Below are 20,606 nucleotides of genomic sequence, written 5' to 3' on the forward strand. Positions count from 1 at the left end.
AAATGACACAATTAACTTGCCACCAGATATGTTTCTTATTACAATATCGGTTTTGACATTTTCCCTGTATTACAATTTAAAAGTATTTTTCTTTCCTTTATAAAAGTAAATATTTGATAGTTTGAATTTGTTTAGAACAAAGAAAAAGGAAAAAAGTATATATTTTTTTTTTTTTGGAGGCGGGAAGTGTCTCTCAACCAAGTTTTGACCGGCGGCGATGGGATGCATTTGCTTCAAGTCTTTGCGGCTAAAACCTCCACCGTCGATTACATCAACCGTCGTCGATAGTCAAGACGATGACGACGGCGACGACGGACAATACCCGCTGATATTCAGGGAGTTCAGCTTCGAGCAGCTGAGAATCGCCACCGACGGATTCTCCCCCGGAAACATAGTGTCGGAGCACGACGAGTGGGTACCAAACACAGTGTACAAGGGCAAACTCGGCGATGGTCGTCGGATCGCCGTCAAACGGTTTCAAAGACTTTCATGGCCTGATCCTTTTGAATTCATTGTTCGTCTTTTTCTTCTAAATCTTTTCATAAATAAAATATCTCTGGTTTGGTTTTGATTAACCAAAGATTGGATCTTTCTTTTTGGTGGAAAAATCAGAAGGAAGCAGAAGCTGTTGGGAGATTGAGGAGTGAGCATATCGCTAATCTGATCGGTTATTGTTCTGATGACAGCGAGAGACTTCTTGTTGCTGAGTTTATGCCTAATTCCACTTTATCTAACCATCTCTTTCACTGTACTATCTCTCTCTCTCTCTCCTTTTTCTCATTGGTGGATTATGATGATCATGTTTTAACTTGGCCCACAAGAAAGATGGTAAGCTTAAGAAAGGTTGTAAATGAGTGTTTCAGGGGAGAAGAGACCGATGAAATGGCAAACACGGTTAAAAGTTGCGCTTCATACCGCAAAAGCCTTGGAGTATTGTAATGACAATGGCATTAACTTATACCATGATCTTAATCCCTATAGGATACTCTTTGATAAGGTACTCTCTTTTTTTCATGGTTTCTTCTTTCTTGATTTTGGGAGAAAACAAAAACAAGAAAATCTGAAAATTGCATGATGACACACAGGTGGGCAATCCTAAACTTTCTTGCTTTGGTCTCATGAAGAATAGCCATGAGGGGAAGAATCATAGTACCAACTTAGCATTTGCTCCACCCGAATATTTGCGCCTAGGTACTTTTTGATGTTTGGAACAACAATAACATATAGCTTTAATATCATAGAAACTCTACAATAACTTGTTTTTTTTCAGGTACTTTGATACCGGAGAGCGTCACATATAGCTTTGGGACCTTGTTGTTAGATCTTATGAGCGGCAGACATATTCCTCCAAACCATGTATATAACTCAAAATGGCAGAATAGTTTGCTTTAATTTGTAACATTTTAGACTGCTTAGTATCATATTCTTTATGTAAGTTACTACTGCGTGGTGCAGGCGCTTGATTTGTTCCAAACCAAAAACTATTTGGTGCTAGTGGATTCAGCATTGGATGGTCAGTTCTCTGATGAAGACAGGACAGAACTAGTGCACATAGCTTCTCGATGTTTGAAGACTGAACCCGAGGAGAGGCCAAGTATAAGGTTTCTCATGTCAACTCTTTCTAGACTTCAGAGACGAGCTGAGTTATGGCCAACCAATGTCAAAAGACTCATGCCTGTAAGTGTCCCTATTATTCAAGAGTACTCCCTTCTATGCATACTTAATCAAATATATGACTTAATAACTCAAAATATTAATTGACAGTCTTCTTCAAACAAAAAGACTAAACCTGCTACAGAGCCACTGCAGTTAACTCCTTTTGGAGATGCGTGTTTGAGAGCAGATCTTTGCACCATGCACGAACTACTCGAGAAACTCGGGTATGGAGCAGACGATGATGTGGTCTCAAACGAGGTACGTTAATAATGATTATTGATATCCCAAAGCAAAATGATCGTTGCTGATTCTCATGAATATACATTTGCCAGTTCTCATTCCAAATGTGGACGGGAGAAATGCAAGAGAATATGGACCACAAGAATCATGGAGATGCAGCTTTTCGTGCTAAAGATTATGATACCGGCATTGAATTCTACACAGAGGTAAAACTAAAAAGAAGAAAATAAAAATCTAATACATCCTCCTTCTCAGTCTATCTTATTAGAACTACTATTAAGTATTAAGGGCCTAATCTAATATATAAGTGACATTATGTTATTTCACTTTGAAAAGTTAAAAACCAATGGGTTTGAAGAGTGCAGTCTATATTTGAAACATTCCGGATCATACAAAACATGGAATCATCAGGAAACATGAAAACCCCATAGTTGACTTGATTCATTCTTCATATTTGTGTGCAGTTCATGTATGGAGCTCCTACGGTCTCACCAACAGTTTTGGCAAGACGATGTCTATGTTACCTTATGACTGAAATGTTCAGTGAGGCTTTAAGCGATGCGATGCAAGCGCAAGTAGCTTCACCTGAATGGCCAATCCCTCTTTACTTACAAGCTGCTTGTCTCTTCAAGCTCGACATGGAAGCTGAAGCTAAAGAAGCTCTTAGACATGGTTCTGCTCTTGAGTCTTATTAGAAATTGTGAAAAATAATAATATATACGTATATTCAGAAATTGTTAAATACAAAGACATGTAACGAACTCAAATTCTGTGTGATATTTTAATTTTTTTTTTTGGTAATTTAACTCAATTATGAATCTTTATGTTTTTGTATATCCAATGGCTTGATATGATTACACTTGTGCAAAAATCTAAAATAGGAATCAAATTCCATATAAGGCAAAAGAAAAAAAAAACAGACATGTTAATCATTGTTAAGGCAAGTTAAGGTGGAAGTACCATGAGATTACTAATGCAGAGACCATACATGTTAAAAGGAAGTTAAGAAACCTATTCGCTCTCCAGAATCTTCGGTCATCGGTATCTACTGTAGCCACCACAGTGGATGAACTTCCGGCCTCCGCGTCAGCCACATTGGTCTCAATCTTTGTTTGATGAATCTCATTGGCAACTTTAGAGAAGTTTAGAGCTATGGAACGACAAATCTCGCAAGTCCTGAGATTTTTAACTTACTAAATTCTAACAGTGTGGTTCTCATTGAGATCAAACGAGATTGTAATATACTTAAGTATGTAATAAGTGGTGTACTTTTTTATTGTATCCTTGGTCCTTGGGAATAAAATGAAGTTCACCAAAAAGAAAAAGCTTTTAAGCTGATAAGAGCATCTTTATCCTATGAAACCCATTTGGGGTTTTTACTTTTTTTTTCTGTCTGATTAAAAAAAAAAATTTAAAAGACTAAACAATTGCGGGCCGCCGCTAAAACTCCCCCCCTCAACCCCTGCGGTAAAGATGCCCTAAGTAAGTATCATCGTGTTGTAGTGCGGCTAAGCTTTGAGACCACCGTCTTCACGACACACCCCTCACTGCTCTCTCTTCAAAGGTTAAAAAATGTTTTTTTTTCCAACTTACCAATAGTAAGCAAGCCTTTGACAAAAGCCAAGAGGTTGATGATCGTCGCCGTTCATGGACTTGACTGTAAATAGTTTGGTTGGTTTAATTGGTCACGTAAAAGACCACGCCCTCTAGAATTCAGGCCTATTAATAATATAAATGAGTCTTACTTAGGTCCACGAATAATAATTAAACCAACATTCTAAAATATTATTTAAAACATTAGCTTTGGGGTCGTAACAAAGAAAAATCCATACAAATTTGTTCATACGACACATTGTCATTTCAAACACCAATTACATTAGATGACCAATGCAGAACTAATTAACATAGCGAGTAGAAATATTAAAGTTACTACAACGTGATACTGTCTGAAGCAGAGATATTAAAACCAAACCAGTAAAAAGCCGTGGGAAATTCTAAGAAACAGTACGTAGATCATGAAAATCAACATCACAGAGAAAAGATTAGGCAGGCATTCATTTTTCTTTTCTTCACGTGGATTACAGAGAAAAGATTAGGCATTCAATGAGCGTCTTGAGGTTGTGGAGGAGGAGGAGGAGGAAGCTTGGGAATATAAGGATTGAGAGGGCTTCCATGCTCAATAGGACCTCCTCTAACCGAGTGTTTTGTTGTCGGAGTTGGATCTACCCGAATATTGTAATCCTCCAAACCCAACTCCATTTCTGCCATTTGTCCACGTGGACTGTTATTTAATTGATCCACTAAAGAAATAACAACATACTAAAGAGAGTTAAAGAGAATATGATTGATTAGTTACCAGAAGAAACTAGTGAGACACAGAGGACTATGACAGCCAAAGTGAAGACAAATCTTGATTCCTTCATCTTTCTTCTTCTTCAGTGACAGACAACAAAGAAAGTTTCTTCTTCTTTTTTTGAAAAGAGAGAGCGATCGTTTAACAAAAAGAAGATGTGTATGAATATAAGGCCATGTGGGAGGGTTCTTGGATCTTTGTGTCTTGAATGTGTTGTTGTGGGTCAAATCGAGAACAGAGTTATTGCTCTCTCTCTCTCTCTCTCTCTCTCTCTATTCTCTCTCTGTTGCAGAGATGAAGCACCTCAAACAGCTCAGTAGCTCGTTTATTGGCTATACTTAATGCTCCTCCACTACTTTTCGTTTACAACACGTGTCCCGGTTTCTCTATCTCCATAAACAGAAAATTACTCATCGATTGTATTTGATCACCATTGATATAAACGAGGAAGAAGAGAAGGAAAAAAAGAGGAGTGTGAAAACAAAGGATGTTTATAAGAAATTAGGTGATGGATGGAGAAGAAAAGAAGAAGAAGATACAAAGGTTGAGGCGGTGCTTTTTATTTAAATATATAAAACGATAATTGTGGTTGTTGGCTATTTTAACACCACTAGCTACTTGTATAGTCAGTAGTTATTGTCTTTATAGTATTAATAGCATTATCAGATTTAATGAGTATCAGCATTGTAAACACGAAACATGCTGTTAAAACATACTGTAGAAAAATACTACTATTATAAGCAAACAAATAGTACTCCATTAATGTCGTATAGCGTTAGTTGCCTTCCAAAAAAAAAAAAGAAGAAGAAGAAGAAGAAGTTAATGCCATGATGTGACTCGAATCAACAACATTATTTCGAATTTTTATTGCTGTCAAATTTAAATGCTGTTTTTTTTTGTACTTGAAAACTAATAACATAGATGTACAACAAATTTCACATTTCAAATTTCACATTCCTTATTCCTTTCACACTCAGAGATATGGCTTTGGCAAACTTTATTTGTAAGTCTTTATTACACATTGTACATGTGATTAGACTTAGACATAATGAGGACTAGTTAGTTGAAGGGAGCGATATCAAATCGGTATTAACTATTAAGATATTTGTAGTTCATTGGTGCCTCCGGGGAGCATAGACGTAAATCAAGCAAGCTATTCACGTAGCCGTAGGCTGGCCATTTCAAACAATAAAAAAATTATTTATTATACCAGACGCCAATTGTGGCAGCTGACAATGGAACATATCCATGCACCAGGACCGTCTAATAGCATGTGCTAGTGGAACGGTCGAACAGAGCCCGAACTTAAAAATAAAAAAATACTTAAGAAAATTTCTAAAATAAATATATAAATTTGGTTTGAAATTTTAAAATTTTAATGTATTCTTAAATTTATTATCTATAATTAAAAGAAAAACATCAAATATATATAGATAAAATTATTAACTTTTAAAATTATTTCATTACATTGTTAAATATATAGTTAATTTTGTTTTTGAACAGGGCCTTAATATAATTTGAGACGGCCCTGTCCATGCACATGCATGCATACTGAAATGTTTCTCAAGTGATTAGTGGTATTAATTAGTTATATAGATTTGTCCAAAGAAATGAGTTATATAGAAATGTGAAAGAAAAAAAAAACTAAAATGAACATCTTTATCTCTCTTTTTATTGTCTAGTTATACGATTTGGCAATTTGTTAATACATGATCACCGATCAATTAGATAATAGCTAATCGTTTAAATTCCTTTTTTAATAGAGGAGTGGGCCTAAATGTCACATTCTAGAACATGGGGTTACGGAAGAGAGGAGATAAAGTAGTGGGGGTGGGGGTACACACATTAATTGAATTTTTACATTACTCAGCTTAGCAAACTACCAAGAGAGAGAGAGAGAGAGGGAAACAAAACAACAAGGTTCCTCTCCAAGAAGAACTGAAGAAGAAGATGACTTTAAATTCTATTTATTTAATTTCTTCCATCTGCTTTTCCTTTCATCACACGTTATACAATCACAAATCCTATAAATTCAATTCCGAAGGAAAAAGAGCTCCTTTCAGAGAGAGCTTACTCAAAGCTCCATCTCAGTTTCAGCAGCTATGGTGGTGCTCTTCAAAGCCTTGGCTTTCCTCTTCCTTTTAAGCTTCAAGATTTACGAAACTAAGGCTGATGCAGATGGATGTTCCTCTTTTCTCCTTTAATGGGGTTTGTGAGCTTAGACAAGAATATTGCTCTGTTTGGAGATTTGAAGCTCTGGAGGTGGTTTGTCCTAAAAAAGAAAGCAACTGGTTTCTCGTGAATTCAACAAAAATGCATTTATAATCAGTTGCCACTTTCAGACATCTTTACTCTGTGTCGTGACTGAGAAGAAAGAGTAACAATGGAATGTGTATTGTCTCCAGTGGGCCCTCTTCCTCAGTTTATGGATTTTTATCAGACTTTAGATTCTTATTTGTTTGTATGAGCAATGATTCGTATTTTTTTTATTTCGTATCTGCGTCCACAAATTATGTCTGTATATCTAATATCTTTCTATAAACCTAATTACATGAAAAAAAACCAAAAAAAGAACAAAAGTCATGTGATTTCCCCGTATGTGTGTGTGTGTGTGCGTCTCTGATTATCTGAGAGACTGTGCTCTTAGACTTGATCTTTCAAGCCGGTTCATACCACGGGGTTGTCGTGGTTCATCAGAAGAAGTGTCACACAAGCAACCAGGAAGAGGGTTTGCATAAAAATTCTCCTCCAACTTTGGACTCAACCCTGCCCGTCTAACGTACGGTGCTCCTATTCTTTTCCCATGTAATCTCTTCACCTTGGACGAAAAGTCTTCCCAAGACATGAGCCCCGCATCGAGCCTATCAATCAGTTTCACTAATCTTTGCCTAAAACAAAAAAAAAAACACACGGTAAAATGTCAGTCTTAAAATTACATAAAAAGTATTTTAATCACGCAAAGAAACACAAACTGTACCTGTCGGGATTAATCGTTTTTCTAAAACCTTCGAATCTTCGGTGACCCTGAACCGCTTTGGCCATGTTTCCATCATAAGTATAAGCGAAAACGTCGCTTTCGAGTGCTACATTGTAATCAAGAGCAGCCAATCTGTTCTGGTAAGGCTTTATAGTCGAAAGCTCTTCCTCCGTAGCCAATGTGGAGTGAGAGAAAACGTTTGGGAACTCTTGGTGGAATGCAGTCATACTGTTTTCCCCGTAGATCTCCCCTGCAACAATGTAGATCTTCGTGCTCGAAGGAAACCCCACTGCCTTGAGGAATACGGCAGCTTCGCGCGGCGTCATTGGGCAGTTACCTTCAAGACGACGTTCTGTACCGTTGATCACTTTTTCTTTCCAGTGAGGAATACTATACCTCATCTTCTCAAGAGCGATCGATTCCTCAGAGGTTAGACTGTGATTGCATCCGGTGAAGGCCAACATATCTTTCTCGTACCTCAAGTGAAGAGCAAGGTAGGGTTCATTGTTTTCTCTAAGTCTTGAAGTGAGAACTTTACTTAGATTATCTATCTCTGGAGAGTAACGAAGAGCTTCGTAGTTGGCCCGACATCTAAGCCGCTGGATGGAAGGAGGCGGGCTGTTATTGGCTAGGCGAGAGTCAGTGTGATTGAACACGATCACCTTATGCTTCTTCAGTAGCTTTGAGATTGAGTTTCTGTAGTAACTCGCCTGAGCGCGGTCAAAAACATAACAGAGTTAGGTAAAATATTGAAGAGAAACGCACAGAGAAGTTAAAAAAAAAAATAGAAAGACCTTGGACCAGGACACAGGATTCTTTTCAAGAGGCTTAATGGAAGCAAGTTCTTGCGGTAAGTACTCGACAATATTGACATCTTCTGCTAATACGTTGATGAAATGTCTCCAGTCGAAAATGTCCTTAAACGTGCTGGAAAGAGAATGAACACAACAAACTTATAAGATGATGGTGATGATTATGCTTTTAACTGATGATGAGGATGGGTTGGTTACCTTGGATCACTCCAGAAAGATGAATGGTCAAGGAAAGGAAGAACAAGACTAGCGTTCATGATTTTGGCTATTGCGACCATATCGCATATCTGTGAAGAAGAGACAAATGAAGTGAGGACTTGGGAAAATCTAAAGCCAGAAGAAGAGGCTTAAAAAGGAGGAGAAGCAGAGACTTACACCAGTTCTCATTTGATTCAGACCACCGTTGGCGTGAACAACAAGGTAACCATTGGTTTGCTTGATTGGTCCTAAACCAGGAAAAGCGATTGATTATTAGGTCTTAAATACCTCAGTCAAACAAGGCGACGCAATGAAGAAGTAGGAAACTTACTTTGGTTCTTAGGACGAGTTAAGCATTTGTGATAGTTACCAGTGTCCGGTTGATTCCATATCTCTGGGATCTGTCACCAAAAGCCAATATCATTATTAATTAGTTCACACAAGGATAACGAATAAGCAAAAGCCCGATGGGCCAACGTACAAGTTAATGTGAGGTTGTGAATGTGATTAGTTACGCGTTTAGTTTTTTTTATTGCATTTGTAGTCAACCCTCTGGAAAATTCAAAGAACGAATATGGAGAGAGAGACCCACGATGACTTTTGTATTATGAAAAAGGGATCCATTAAATATTCATTAACGAACTTTAAGGAATTTCCTTCTTGCGAAACTGATCCTCAGATTCAGCTCAGATTTATATCATCGTCTTCTGAATTTTTTTTAAGAACTTTAAATGATTTTTTTTAAATATATATAGTAATAAAATAAAATAAAATTGGAGTCTGTTTTAATGGAGGAATAGAAGCTCACCGGCTTTCGTCGGGGAAGGAGGAGTTGAATGGAACTGGAGGAAGATTCTTCTTCTCGGATGATTTTCTCAATGCTATTTCTGGGATGAATCGAAAACACAAACTCGTGTTGCCGTCGTCCACCGGAGAAAGCAACAATAAGGAAGAAAGTGACGACGAGGATTCCTAATAAGGATAGAATCACACGGCCGAGATTCGAGGCGGATCTCATGTTCTTAGCCGTCCACTGGGATTTGTTGTCCACCATGAGCATCCACACCAGCCTGACTCTGCGCAGAGACAGAAACCCCACGAGGTAATTGTTGTGGGATCCACTCGGACAGCACGATGATATTCCTCCGCCGTCGGAGAGGCTGCTGCAGCTAGTGGCTTCTTCTTCCTCGTCGGGGACGTAAACGACTGCGTTTCCTCCTCCTCCTACGCTGCTGACGTTGCAATGATCTTCCTGAGAATCAGCCACGCGACGTCTTGTTGTCGCCGCCGCTAACTGGCTGCTGCTCGACGTATTCACCGGAACGCCGACTGACATATGGCCGAGAAAACAGGGGAATTTAGAGAAACAATGAATCTTCTTTCTTTCTTTCTTATGATCTCAGGCGGGCGAGCAGACAAACAATCTCTCTCTCTCTCTCTCTCATTTCTTCTTCCTCCGTTTTATACACGTCTGAATGAATGTATTATACGCGGGGCTATTATGTCATTGTATGTATTTGTCCTTTGTCAAGGGGAACAAAAGAGTTGGAAAAGTTGTGGAAATTAAAACTCTTTTTCTTCCAACTTTTTTAATTTTTTTTTTTTTGGACTTTTGTTTATTTCACATGTAAAAAAGGTTCGTTATTAAAATCATTTAGTGTACAACTACGAATTTTCTTTCAACAAATATTCAGATTTTTTTAATATTTTCCTACTTACTTTATTACTGTAACCTACGAAATATATAATCTCGAGAGATTATCTGATTTTGTCTTCTTTTCTAAAAAAAAACTGTTGATAAACTTTAGACGTAGTTGATAATTACATTTATAATTAACAAAATACGGTATCATCTGTTTTGTTATTATTGGTTAATATTTTATTGTATTGGCCTAACTAGAGTAGAATTTAGAAACAAGGGATTTGCACATTAATTAGTTGTGAGTATTAATCCTGTATTGTCGTTGAAAATAACCGTAGTTAATTTTGTTAAATTTATTTTTGCTTTAGCTTTTTTCAACTATCAAACCGTTTTTATTTAAACTGAAATCTTTCATAATTAATAAATATCTATCTTTTTTTTGTTAGCAAATAAATATCTTCTTTCAGTAAATATTATCCTGGTAACCTATATAAATTAACTATATTAATATTTTGTATTATAAGGTCAATATTCAAGAAAAATTATATTATTTGTATGTGAAAAAATTAATTCCAGCATAAGTTTAATATATTATTATAAATTTCTGAAAATGACGAGCTTGAGACTAGTATTGTTTTGTAGGATCCTCTAGTAATGAAAAAAAATCAATTAAAACCTTTAAAGCAAATTTTAAAAAATGTTTAAAACTAAAGAAAATTAATTTTATTTTCTTTAAAAACTTCAGTAAATAAATAGGTTTTAAACTATGTATCACTTGAATTTTACCAAACATAGTGCAAATTTTGAAAAAAAAATCCATTAGTCATCACTAACTTTTATTTTTCGGTGAATTATCACTAACTAGTTTGCCTATGCTACTCATATGAAAAAGTTTGCATCGCTATCATTCTATCAACATATAAGTTTTGGTATGCTTATGCTACGTACTCTTATATATGAAAAGTTCTTTAACTTTTATGGCAACTAAACCAATTTTGTAATACGTATTAACTTGAAGTTGTTTTTACCTCAAAGTATTGTATCACTATCAGATTTTCTCAAAAACAAAAAAAAAAGTATTATATCAGAAAGTGAGCTAGGTTGGTATAACTTAATTGTTTCACGGAATAGTTAAGTAAGTAGTATTATTTAAATTTCATTTTTGTGTATAGAATAGGAAATTTGTGAAAACTGTCGTAGTCGTATTTTAGTTTTTTATTTAAAGTTTTTTATTTAACCATTTACACTGTAAATTAGCAACACTGCACTGTAAGTCTGTAATAAGAAAAATGCATTCAAGAAGTGTAATTTTCACAGTCATACAAATAAGTAAGGATTTTAATGCGTCATACTGGATATATTTTCGTCAACTTTCTTTTTATAGGCTTTAGTTTTAACCAATACCTAATAAACTAATCTATGTAGATACTGACCAGCTCTATTAATAATATACATTAAAAATAGCATGTGTGTCTATCACGCAGTCATTTTCTCCTTATTTAAAATGTTAAATTCCTAGAATGCATTTTAAATAAATTCGGAAATTGATAATTTGTTACTTTATATATCCAACAATTAGTTAACCTATCACACTGTTCATCGCATATTTGTTTTGTTTTTTGCTAAGGATGTTAATATCATAAATGAAATAAAAGAGTTTTTACAAGAGTAGAAACACTAATCTAAAATTGCTTCTCTGGCAAAAAAAGGAAAAACAGAGAGACAATTAAGTTACATTTGTGGTGATGCAAACATCAGTGGCTCCAAACATCGCATATTTGTTTTATACTTTCTAATAACAAAGTAGAAAAATGAAACCACTATACGCTAGGGATTACGTGAATGATTATACAGTTCCGAAAGTAAAGTGTATGATTTATACCCTTTAAACAAACCAAGTTTTTCGAACCACTAAGCAAAACCAAACGATCAATAATCTGGTACACAATGCAGAAGTTATGGCAAACAAGGGGCTTTCGGAATAAATTACTATAAAACATATGGGTGTGACTGAAGTAAAAGTTAATTTTCGCCAAGTTACGCTGGCATCAATCCAATCAAAATGAAAATAATTACGCTGGGGTAGAGTAAATTCTTTTGTCTTTTTGTGATTCTTAGAATATTTTTTTTCTTCTCTTTCAGCTATAGTAAAAGTTTTATTATGATGTTTGCTTTTCTCTCATTTTCTTTTTCACTCTTTTTCTCCACTTTTTATTTTTCCTAGTTGCGCTATTTTTAGCTAATTATATGAAAAACAATATATATAACAATAACAGTGTTATGTAAGTTTTCGAGTGTTTTAAAAGTGAAAAGACGTTTAGGATAAATTCGAACGTTGCTTGATTTCCCAAATTTATTTGTCCTCTTCCTACGTCCTTTTCTATAGATCCCTCCATTAAACGATACCCATACCGCTAAAATTTTTATATACTACTTTACAAATACCAAATGCATTAACACATGACTACTTCCATTTTTATTAGATTGTTTCTCCGAAATAATTTATTAGAATTGTTTCTCCGAAGTAAGCCATGTTTTATTTACTTCGATTCTAATCTGTAGTGTGGGTTTAAAAAAAAATCCTAAGTGAGCCTAATTTTAATGTATTGGTGTCACTAAATTAGACACGCCTTAGAAGTTTTATTATAAACATATATAGACATTTTTTTTTGACATCAAACATATATAGACTATTTAAAAAGCCTAAAACTCCTCTATATAAAATATTGTTTGTGACTTTGGGTTAAACTGTTTTTTTTAATACTTTAACCCACTTAGTTTGGTAACCGTTAGAGTTCCATCAGTGCTAATAAACACAATTATTATAATCCTCACAAGCTAGTGGTTTTAATAACTACAGCTCTGTACTCCTGAACTGGATTGTTCTATTGACTATGTCATGCAAACACTACTGAGTTAAAATAGATATTCTCTCGCATACTATCATGTTATTTCAGTGTAACAGTGTTGGATCCGATTTAAAACACCTAGTGCAACGTTTAGAAGATTTTTAACCCATCATGAATCCTGTATAATTAAGTCTGATATCTTGTATATAGAAAGAGAATGAGTCAATTTACTATTTAAAGAAAACAATTTATAAAAAAACGTTCAGTATAATCGTTAACTGACAATGACAATGTCTTTGTGTACGTACAATTCCGTAATTTAATTAGGCTTAATCCTAATCTCTTAACTTATTTAATAGAGTTTTGATATGAATTCTTCCGGACCTTCTGGTTGTAAATATTATCATATAATGTCACAGAAATCTTGACGTGTATTCTTAATATTCTTAGACAGATATATAATTTGATGCAAATCAGTTCAAAACTAATAGAAAAACGTTGCTGTATAAGAAACGAATAAACTAATTAGAGACAATTTTACTACCGTGGAAAACTACAACAATAGCATTTTAAGATGGTAACGTACCTAAGATGATGGACTTAAAAAAAAAAAGAGTGTACACAATCAAACAAGTTATAAATTATTAGTTATATAGTATAGTGAAAGAATCCCCATTCTGACGTTATGTGTTGGTCTAGACCATATTACACTCCGAACCGTGATTTGCCACGTTCTTTCGATCAACTCTCTTATATAGTTTTTAAAATTTCCCCAAACCGAATTTTCAAACGTACGCTTTAAAAGAACGAAAAAGGAAGTGGAATTCAAACTCCTCTGACGTCAAAAAGGAACCGAACCTCAATTAGAACCATTGGACCTTTCGTCGAAATTATAACACGCTTTTAAAAATGGACTTAGAGACTCGAAATTGACCTATTCTCTACATAGACACGCATGAGTTATGTACGCATTCGTCAACCTGTATAGTTTACGAGGGAATATAGTGCACTACTTTATATGATTGCGAATCGTAGAAAGAGGTGGCGGGCCACGCGACGTTTTGGTGGAATTGTCTATCTTTTAGTTTCGTTTTTGGGAAGTCAATATCTCTCTACCTGCAACCTGAAAACTAAGGTTCATGGATGGTTGTTGCTAGGGTTGGCAATATCTCATTAATTATCATTTTAAAATACTAATTTGAAATGAATAGATGACTTTATATAGATTGATTCTGTTAAATTTTCATAAAAAAAATTCTTGCACATACCCGATAAATATAATATTATGCATATAAGGGGATATGCTCAAACCCTTTATAAAAAATATAAGGGGGGTATGCTTCGACTATGGATATATATAAATTATATTTATATTTATACACCAGATAAAGATTTATAACAATTATTATAGACATTTCAACGAATTTGTTTTTATATTCTCATATACGATATTGCAGGATATATTGATTGAGACGTAAAATATAATTGTTTGATAAACAACGCACCGTCTGATAAAAAAAAAACGCGTACGGTCTGACCAAAAAGAAAAAGCGCGTACGGTACGGAGTGCCTATAGCCTTCGGTTCTTCGTCCCCACCGTCGTCGCCGACAAGTGGTTTTAGCCGCGGCATCGCATTTTTTATTTTTATTCTGGTTTTCTAGATGGGATATATTGCTCTCAGTTTCCCTATATTTTATAGACTATATACCAAAATTCTAGGACTAATAAACATAATGGTAAAATGAAGAAAGAACTAAAACAATGGATTACAAGAGTTTGGTGTCTAACGTGAAAATATTGTAAACTATGGGGACCGTTTTGTTTAAGAACGTGAGTTGCAAGCCTTTATCATTCTAGTTTTAATAGTTGATACTATTTGTACAGAACATATAAATCATTATCTTATAATTTTACTAGGTTAAAACATGCACCATGACTGTAATGAACATTATACATAAATTATTTAACGTATTATATTATGAAATAATAAATATATATTAAATAATTTAAAATTGATTAACTATTATATATATAATTAAATTGGTGCGAACACATTAATTAATTTTATTAAACATTTTTTTATATTTTACATTGTATATAATTAAATTTAAATGATATTAACATATATATATATATAATATTTTTAGTATTGATGTCTATTAAACAACATTTTATTTTCATACTATTTTAAATCATTTGTATCTTTCTATTAAAAAACTTTAAATTACCGATAACAAAATTTTCACGGTTGGATGTTTAAAGTTTTAAAAATTTATAAATTTTTTTAAAAAATCAATGCAAAGTTTAAATTTAAATATTTAGTTATCAATACTTGTTCAAAGCTTTTATCAAAAAATAATAATTGTTCAGATTAGATTTCAAAATTACAATATTTATGTATTTTATAAGATATATATTTTAATTTAAACGATATTTATATATACATATCTTTTAATCTTAATGAAACGTTGACACATTAACTTTGTTGTCTTTTCCTTTTTTGTTATTTATATATTTTTTCTAGCTCGTTTATTCAGACCCCAAATAAAACTCTTTTTAGTTGGAAAAAAGTGGTTTAGGTTTCCGCGAGAGATAAGAGTTACGTAATTTCACACTGAGATTTCGTCCAAAAGAAAGATGTTTAGCGTAAAGGTAAGTTCGTTGAATTCGTTTTATAATCGTTTTCTCTGTAATACTAATCTGCCATGTAAGTTTTTTTTTTTTTTTTAAAACAATTGAGCAGAATTCACCTTGTTTGTTTCCTGGGTACCGGTTTTCTTCTCTTCATGAGCTGCATGCGTAAATTTTCTTTTAAAATTGTTTCAGTGCATATCTTTTATCCCAAACATGGCTCCAGGAGATCTTGTTCTGCATGTTTTTAAAAACTACCTTTTAAATGTTTTTACCCCAGATTTTGGGTACTAGCTTGACTGACCTGTATGTGATTTTTTTTTTTTTTAAACTGTATCAATGCAGCAGATCTTTGCATTGGAAACATGTGTGATGATTTGGAGAAACCGGTGATAAGCTTGAAGCTACTCATAGATGCAAAGAAAAACAAAGTTGTATTCGCTGAAGCGGGTGAAGATTTCGTGGATATACTCTTTAGTTTCCTGACATTGCCAATGGGAACTATCGTTAGATTGCTTAAGATGCATCAGAAGTCAAAGTCAGTCCCCATCGGCTGTTTCAACAATATCTATGCTAGTGTAGCGAGTATGGCGATGAAGCATTTCAGTACCGAAGCTTCCAAACAGATGCTTCTCTACCCTGGGAGTTTGAATCACGACAAATGCCAAAAGACAAAGCTGAGGATAGATGATACACAGGCTACTAAATGCTTCATGTGCCCTATGTTTGTGCGAAGCGGGCAATGTAGCAAAGGGTATAGCAATTTCAACACCTCGAGGTGTAGCTGCGGGAATTTGATGAGTGAAGTCATTCAGTTCCAAGGAGAAGGAGGCAGAGCAAGTGCAGGAGTGTTTGTGAGGAGTGCTTCATTCATGATCACTGATGATTTGAAAGTGGAAGTCCACTCTGTTCTGTCTACCCTTAAAGTTCTTAAAGAGCTTGGCTACGCAGCAGATTGCGATAAGCTGGTTGAGATGATTCTTGACATCAATCTCCAAGAGGCAATATTCTACTTAAATACTTAATTTTGAATATTAGAAAAACGTCAAGTTCTTAACGCAGTTTCATCTGATTTTTTTAGGTAGCGACTTTGCTGGAGTGTTTGTTCACATCTGATTCTCCATTGACGGATACATTTCTGAAAAAGAAAAGCTCAGTCGGTATTAAGAGGATGCTGAGTCCTCCTGCCTTGAGCAATGAAGAAGAAGAAGGAGAAAGTGAATCAAAAGGTGATCAAACGATAACGCTGAATGCATATGTGAGGAAGAAGGAAGGAAACATCATGTACGTTGAGTGTGGTGAAGATTTTGTTGATCTTCTTTTCACTTTTCTTGCGCTGCCTCTAGAGTCTGTATGGGGAATATCTGGAAAGGGAATCATCCTTGGATGCGTTGGAAACTTGTGCAAAAGCTTCAAGGAGCTGAGTGCTGATGGTTCCGGAAGAGAAGCTAAGTGTGTTATACCTCATTACTACAAGTGCGATCAGAAGCAGCTGCTGCTTGATGCTGTCACTACACATAAGCCACCAACTTACTACCGCTTTGTTTCCTTCTCTGCGAATCATTTTAGAGAGTACTGTTTGAGTGACAAGTCTGATAAGCGACTTGTGTATGCTTGGGATAAACTCTTGCCTGTGACTTGTATAGATCCCAAATCGGAAGGAAATAACAACACCGCTGATCAGTCAAGTGGGTTTGTGAAGAAAGGGACAAAGTTCATGGTGACAGATGATCTCATCATTACTCCTTCCAACGCAGCCTCAGTCTTGGGAATGCTTAAAGATAAACAGATCAGCCTAGAGGATGTCGAATGTCGAGTTATCAGTATGAAACAAGAAGAGGTAAAAGAAGCTTGTAGTCAAAAGTTTTCTTTTCTTTGATTTCAACAATACGTACGTAGTAATACATCTATTCTCATTCATGTATATATATATGATATGCATTTGCAGGTGATCAGATTATTGAGAGCTTCATTAGTGACGTTTTCTGCCTTGAGCACTGGTCTTCTGGCTATGGAATCAGATTCAACAAGTGCTCCTGAGAGTCGATTCTATAAGAAGCCTAAGATTGAGACTTGACAAGCACTGTTCAGTCCGAAACTTCTCTTGCTAAAGTTGATCGCTAGATAATCTTTTAATTTAGCATCTAACTGTTTCAGTTACTATAATAATATTAGTTTTCTTGGACATCATCTACTTTTGTATGAATTTGTCATTTTGACTACTTCTCTTTTATTTTATTTTTTGAGAGACGTTGAAGTTTAGGATGATATGAAATTAGTACCTTTAAGCTACAGAAACAACTCACTGTGTCTGTGGTTACGTAGCTGAAGGGGGAAGCTCAAAGGGTTGTTTTTGGTTTTTTACTTATTTGGCTCCTGGATTTTGATTTTGACAGAGCATTTTTAGTTAATGACAGTATTTAAACTATAATTAAAAAAAAAACGCTTTGATGTTGATGACACTTGAATGTTTTACTCATTCAATGTAAGAATTTAAAACCCTCTTGAATAAAATTGGTCCATCGTTTTGACTCCACAATATTGTGCAGTGCAAAGGAGAAAGCTCAAAGGTTGTTTTTGCGCTGGCTCTTTGGTAGTATTAGTGAACAGTCTTAAAAGTAATGCCACTCGGGTCTGTTGTTATTCCTCAACCGCTATTAGGCTTTAAAAGTAGTGTGATTGTTTTGTGATTAGGAGTGTCTTCCAAGCTTCTCCTTTCTCTCTTGTTATCATATCTTTTTTAATCTTTTTTTTCTTTCTTTCTTTCCTGACCTAAATGGCTGATGAAATGTCAGAGGAACCAAAGATTACGTTGAGGCTTATTATTGATGAAGCAAAGAACAAGGTCGTTTTGGCCGAGGCTTGTAGAGATTTTGTTGATGTTCTCTTCAGCCTAATGACACTGCCAATGGGCACCATTGTCGGATTGCTTAAGAAGCATCAAAATTCCGAGATTGGATGTTTCAGCAACCTCTACAAAAGTGTTGCGGACATGAGCATTGACAGTTTCATGACTGGAGCTTGTAAGCAGATGTTGCTTAAACCAAGGAGCGTGAAGGAGGCCTATTGCAAAAGGCTTAAGCTCAACCTAAACCCAACTGATGACCACCTCAAGTACTTTAAGTGCCCTTCTTTCTCAAGCTGCAACATGTGCAGTGATTTTAGTGGCTCTGATTGCGCTTGCGGAAGGTTGATGATCCACTAAATCGAGTTGACTGAAGAAGAAGAAGATGAGATACAAAATGATGTTGATGGAGTATTTGTAAGCGGCAGGTCTTCCTTCATCATCACCGACGACTTGAAAGTGTCTGTTGATTCTACTGGTCTTGTCTTGAAAACTCTCAACAGTCTAGGCTGTTCAGATGTTAGTAACCTTGGGGAACAGCTTCTTGATATTGGTCTCAACGAGGTACCTTCTTTTTCTTTTTAATTATTATATAAGGGATTAGAACTAATAAAGAAAACATGTTTTGACTTCGATTTTATTGACTCTTCTTGCTATATATAGATTATGTGTCTTCTTGAGTGTGTCTTCTCCTCAAATACTCCCTTGACAGACGCTCTCTTGAAGAAGCAAAGTCCACAAGACATGACAAACATGCACAAACTGTCGACTCCATCATGCCTGGAGACAAAAACAGACGTATCAGAATCAGAATTTACTATCGATGCCATAGTGAGGAAACAGGACATGAAGATTCTATATGTTGAGTGTGGAGAAGACTTTGTTGATCTTCTCTTCAGTTTTCTCGCTGTCCCTCTTGAGTATGTATGCGATACCAGTTTGGGATGCATCGGAAACTTACGTGGAAGCTTCAAGGATCTGACTGTTGTTGATAAAAGGAAAGAAGGGCTAGCTTCCGAAGGTGTGTTGCTTCCTCATTACTATAAATTGCAGAAGCAGTTGTCTGTGATCACAACTGAAGAAGCACCAGTTTACTACCGTTACAGGAATTCCAATCCACGCCAGCCTGACTACAGCTTGACCACAGATTATGATCGGACTCCGCTGTATCGGAAGGACAGAATAGTTCAGGTGACTGTGATTGATCCAAAGTCTCACGGCAGAGTTCATCGTCATCAGTCGGAGAATGGAAGTGGGTTTGTGAAGAGAGGAACAAGGTTTACAGTTTCAGATGATCTGATGATCACACCTAGGGGTTGCTTGAGCACATCAATGTGCTTTCTGAAGAAGTATGAGATTAAGGCAGATGATGTGGATGTTCAAGTGATAAGAATCTGTGAAGAAGAGGTTAACATTTACTTCTTCCTCTAGTAGTAATACATTTGAAACTTTTATTCCTATATATTTAACCAAAGTGTCTTTTTTTTTAAAAAAAAATATCAGGTAATGAATGTGCTGAGAGCTTCTTTGGGGACAACCTCTGCTTTGAACACTGCACTATGGAACTTGATTGCTAAGAAGCCAAAGATGGAGACTTGAAGAATCAAACAATCTTTTGCTATTTTGTCGTTGGAACATGTTGTTTAGACTATTTTGAATTCCACATTTCCCTGCTTTTTTTTTAATTTTCTTTCTGTTGACTTGAGTTTTCAACTTGGCTTTTAATTTATGAAACTCGGAGCCTTTTTTTTTTTTAATTACGTAAATCATGAACCCTCTTCCTGGTCCAGAGGCTGTTCCTAATAAAATAAATAGGAAAATCCCTTATATATTAATTGAGAAACATTTGAAAAGATGTAACCTCAATTTTGTATTAATTAAAAGAGGCCCCAATGCATAGGTGGCACTCAATTAGGTAGTCAATTAAATTCAATTGAAAAATAAGTAGGTCCACATCGATTTTTATATGTTGTTAGATACATAAGTTGGTCAAACTATATGATATAATGATATGATATGATATTTTCTTTCCTTAAATAAAACCTACGGAATTACCATAAATGACTAATATATATATGACAATTAATGAGTTTAATAATAAAGATTTGATAACAATGTATATCTCCTCCATCATTTTTTGTTTAATTTTATATTATTAAAATAAATTAAACAATCAAATTAGCTATAAAAATAAAATTTAGATTTTTTCGTATATGTTATATTTTGAATTTTTAAAAACGACAATAAATGACTAAAACTATTAAAATTATTATGTTAAAAATTAATGATCAATGGTTTAACATTTTTATTATAAGAAGATACACATGATTTTAAAACCATATGAGTAAAAAATATCATTTAATAATAAAATAAATATATATATATATATATATTAAACACTA

The 20,606-nt window shown here is 34.9% G+C and overlaps 4 protein-coding genes across 4 annotated transcripts; 3 read left to right on the plus strand and 1 right to left on the minus strand.

Moving 5' to 3' along the window:
- The first annotated feature begins 10 nt into the window (after positions 1–10).
- LOC103847487 (serine/threonine-protein kinase BSK6) lies at positions 11–3,929 on the plus strand. Its single transcript, XM_009124571.2, has 9 exons — positions 11–514; positions 613–748; positions 864–997; positions 1,086–1,191; positions 1,271–1,356; positions 1,456–1,677; positions 1,765–1,914; positions 1,989–2,102; positions 2,361–3,929. Exons 1-9 carry the CDS (start codon positions 218–220, stop codon positions 2,589–2,591), a joined length of 1,476 nt encoding a protein of 491 aa, XP_009122819.2. The 5' UTR covers positions 11–217; the 3' UTR covers positions 2,592–3,929.
- On the minus strand, positions 3,722–14,815 carry LOC103847489 (protein FRIABLE 1). Its single transcript, XM_009124574.3, has 8 exons — positions 9,045–14,815; positions 8,568–8,637; positions 8,414–8,484; positions 8,237–8,325; positions 8,021–8,153; positions 7,227–7,936; positions 4,253–7,137; positions 3,722–4,157 (listed from the first exon to the last, which is right to left on the minus strand). Exons 1-7 carry the CDS (start codon positions 9,570–9,572, stop codon positions 6,873–6,875), a joined length of 1,866 nt encoding a protein of 621 aa, XP_009122822.1. The 5' UTR covers positions 9,573–14,815; the 3' UTR covers positions 3,722–4,157; positions 4,253–6,872.
- Positions 14,816–15,000: 185 nt separating this feature from the next.
- Positions 15,001–19,958, plus strand: LOC103847491. The gene is made up of 3 exons (XM_009124575.3): positions 15,001–16,360; positions 16,441–17,199; positions 17,308–19,958. Exons 1-3 carry the CDS (start codon positions 15,725–15,727, stop codon positions 17,434–17,436), a joined length of 1,524 nt encoding a protein of 507 aa, XP_009122823.2. The 5' UTR covers positions 15,001–15,724; the 3' UTR covers positions 17,437–19,958.
- On the plus strand, positions 18,082–19,958 carry LOC103847492. Its single transcript, XM_033281671.1, is given in 2 exon segments — positions 18,082–18,768; positions 18,868–19,958. Coding segments are annotated over 2 exon segments (1,401 nt in total). The 5' UTR covers positions 18,082–18,135; the 3' UTR covers positions 19,636–19,958.
- Positions 19,959–20,606: the final 648 nt, after the last annotated feature.

The sequence above is a fragment of the Brassica rapa genome, chromosome A10 (assembly GCF_000309985.2).
Source record: "Brassica rapa cultivar Chiifu-401-42 chromosome A10, CAAS_Brap_v3.01, whole genome shotgun sequence".
Taxonomy (NCBI): Eukaryota; Viridiplantae; Streptophyta; class Magnoliopsida; order Brassicales; family Brassicaceae; genus Brassica; species Brassica rapa.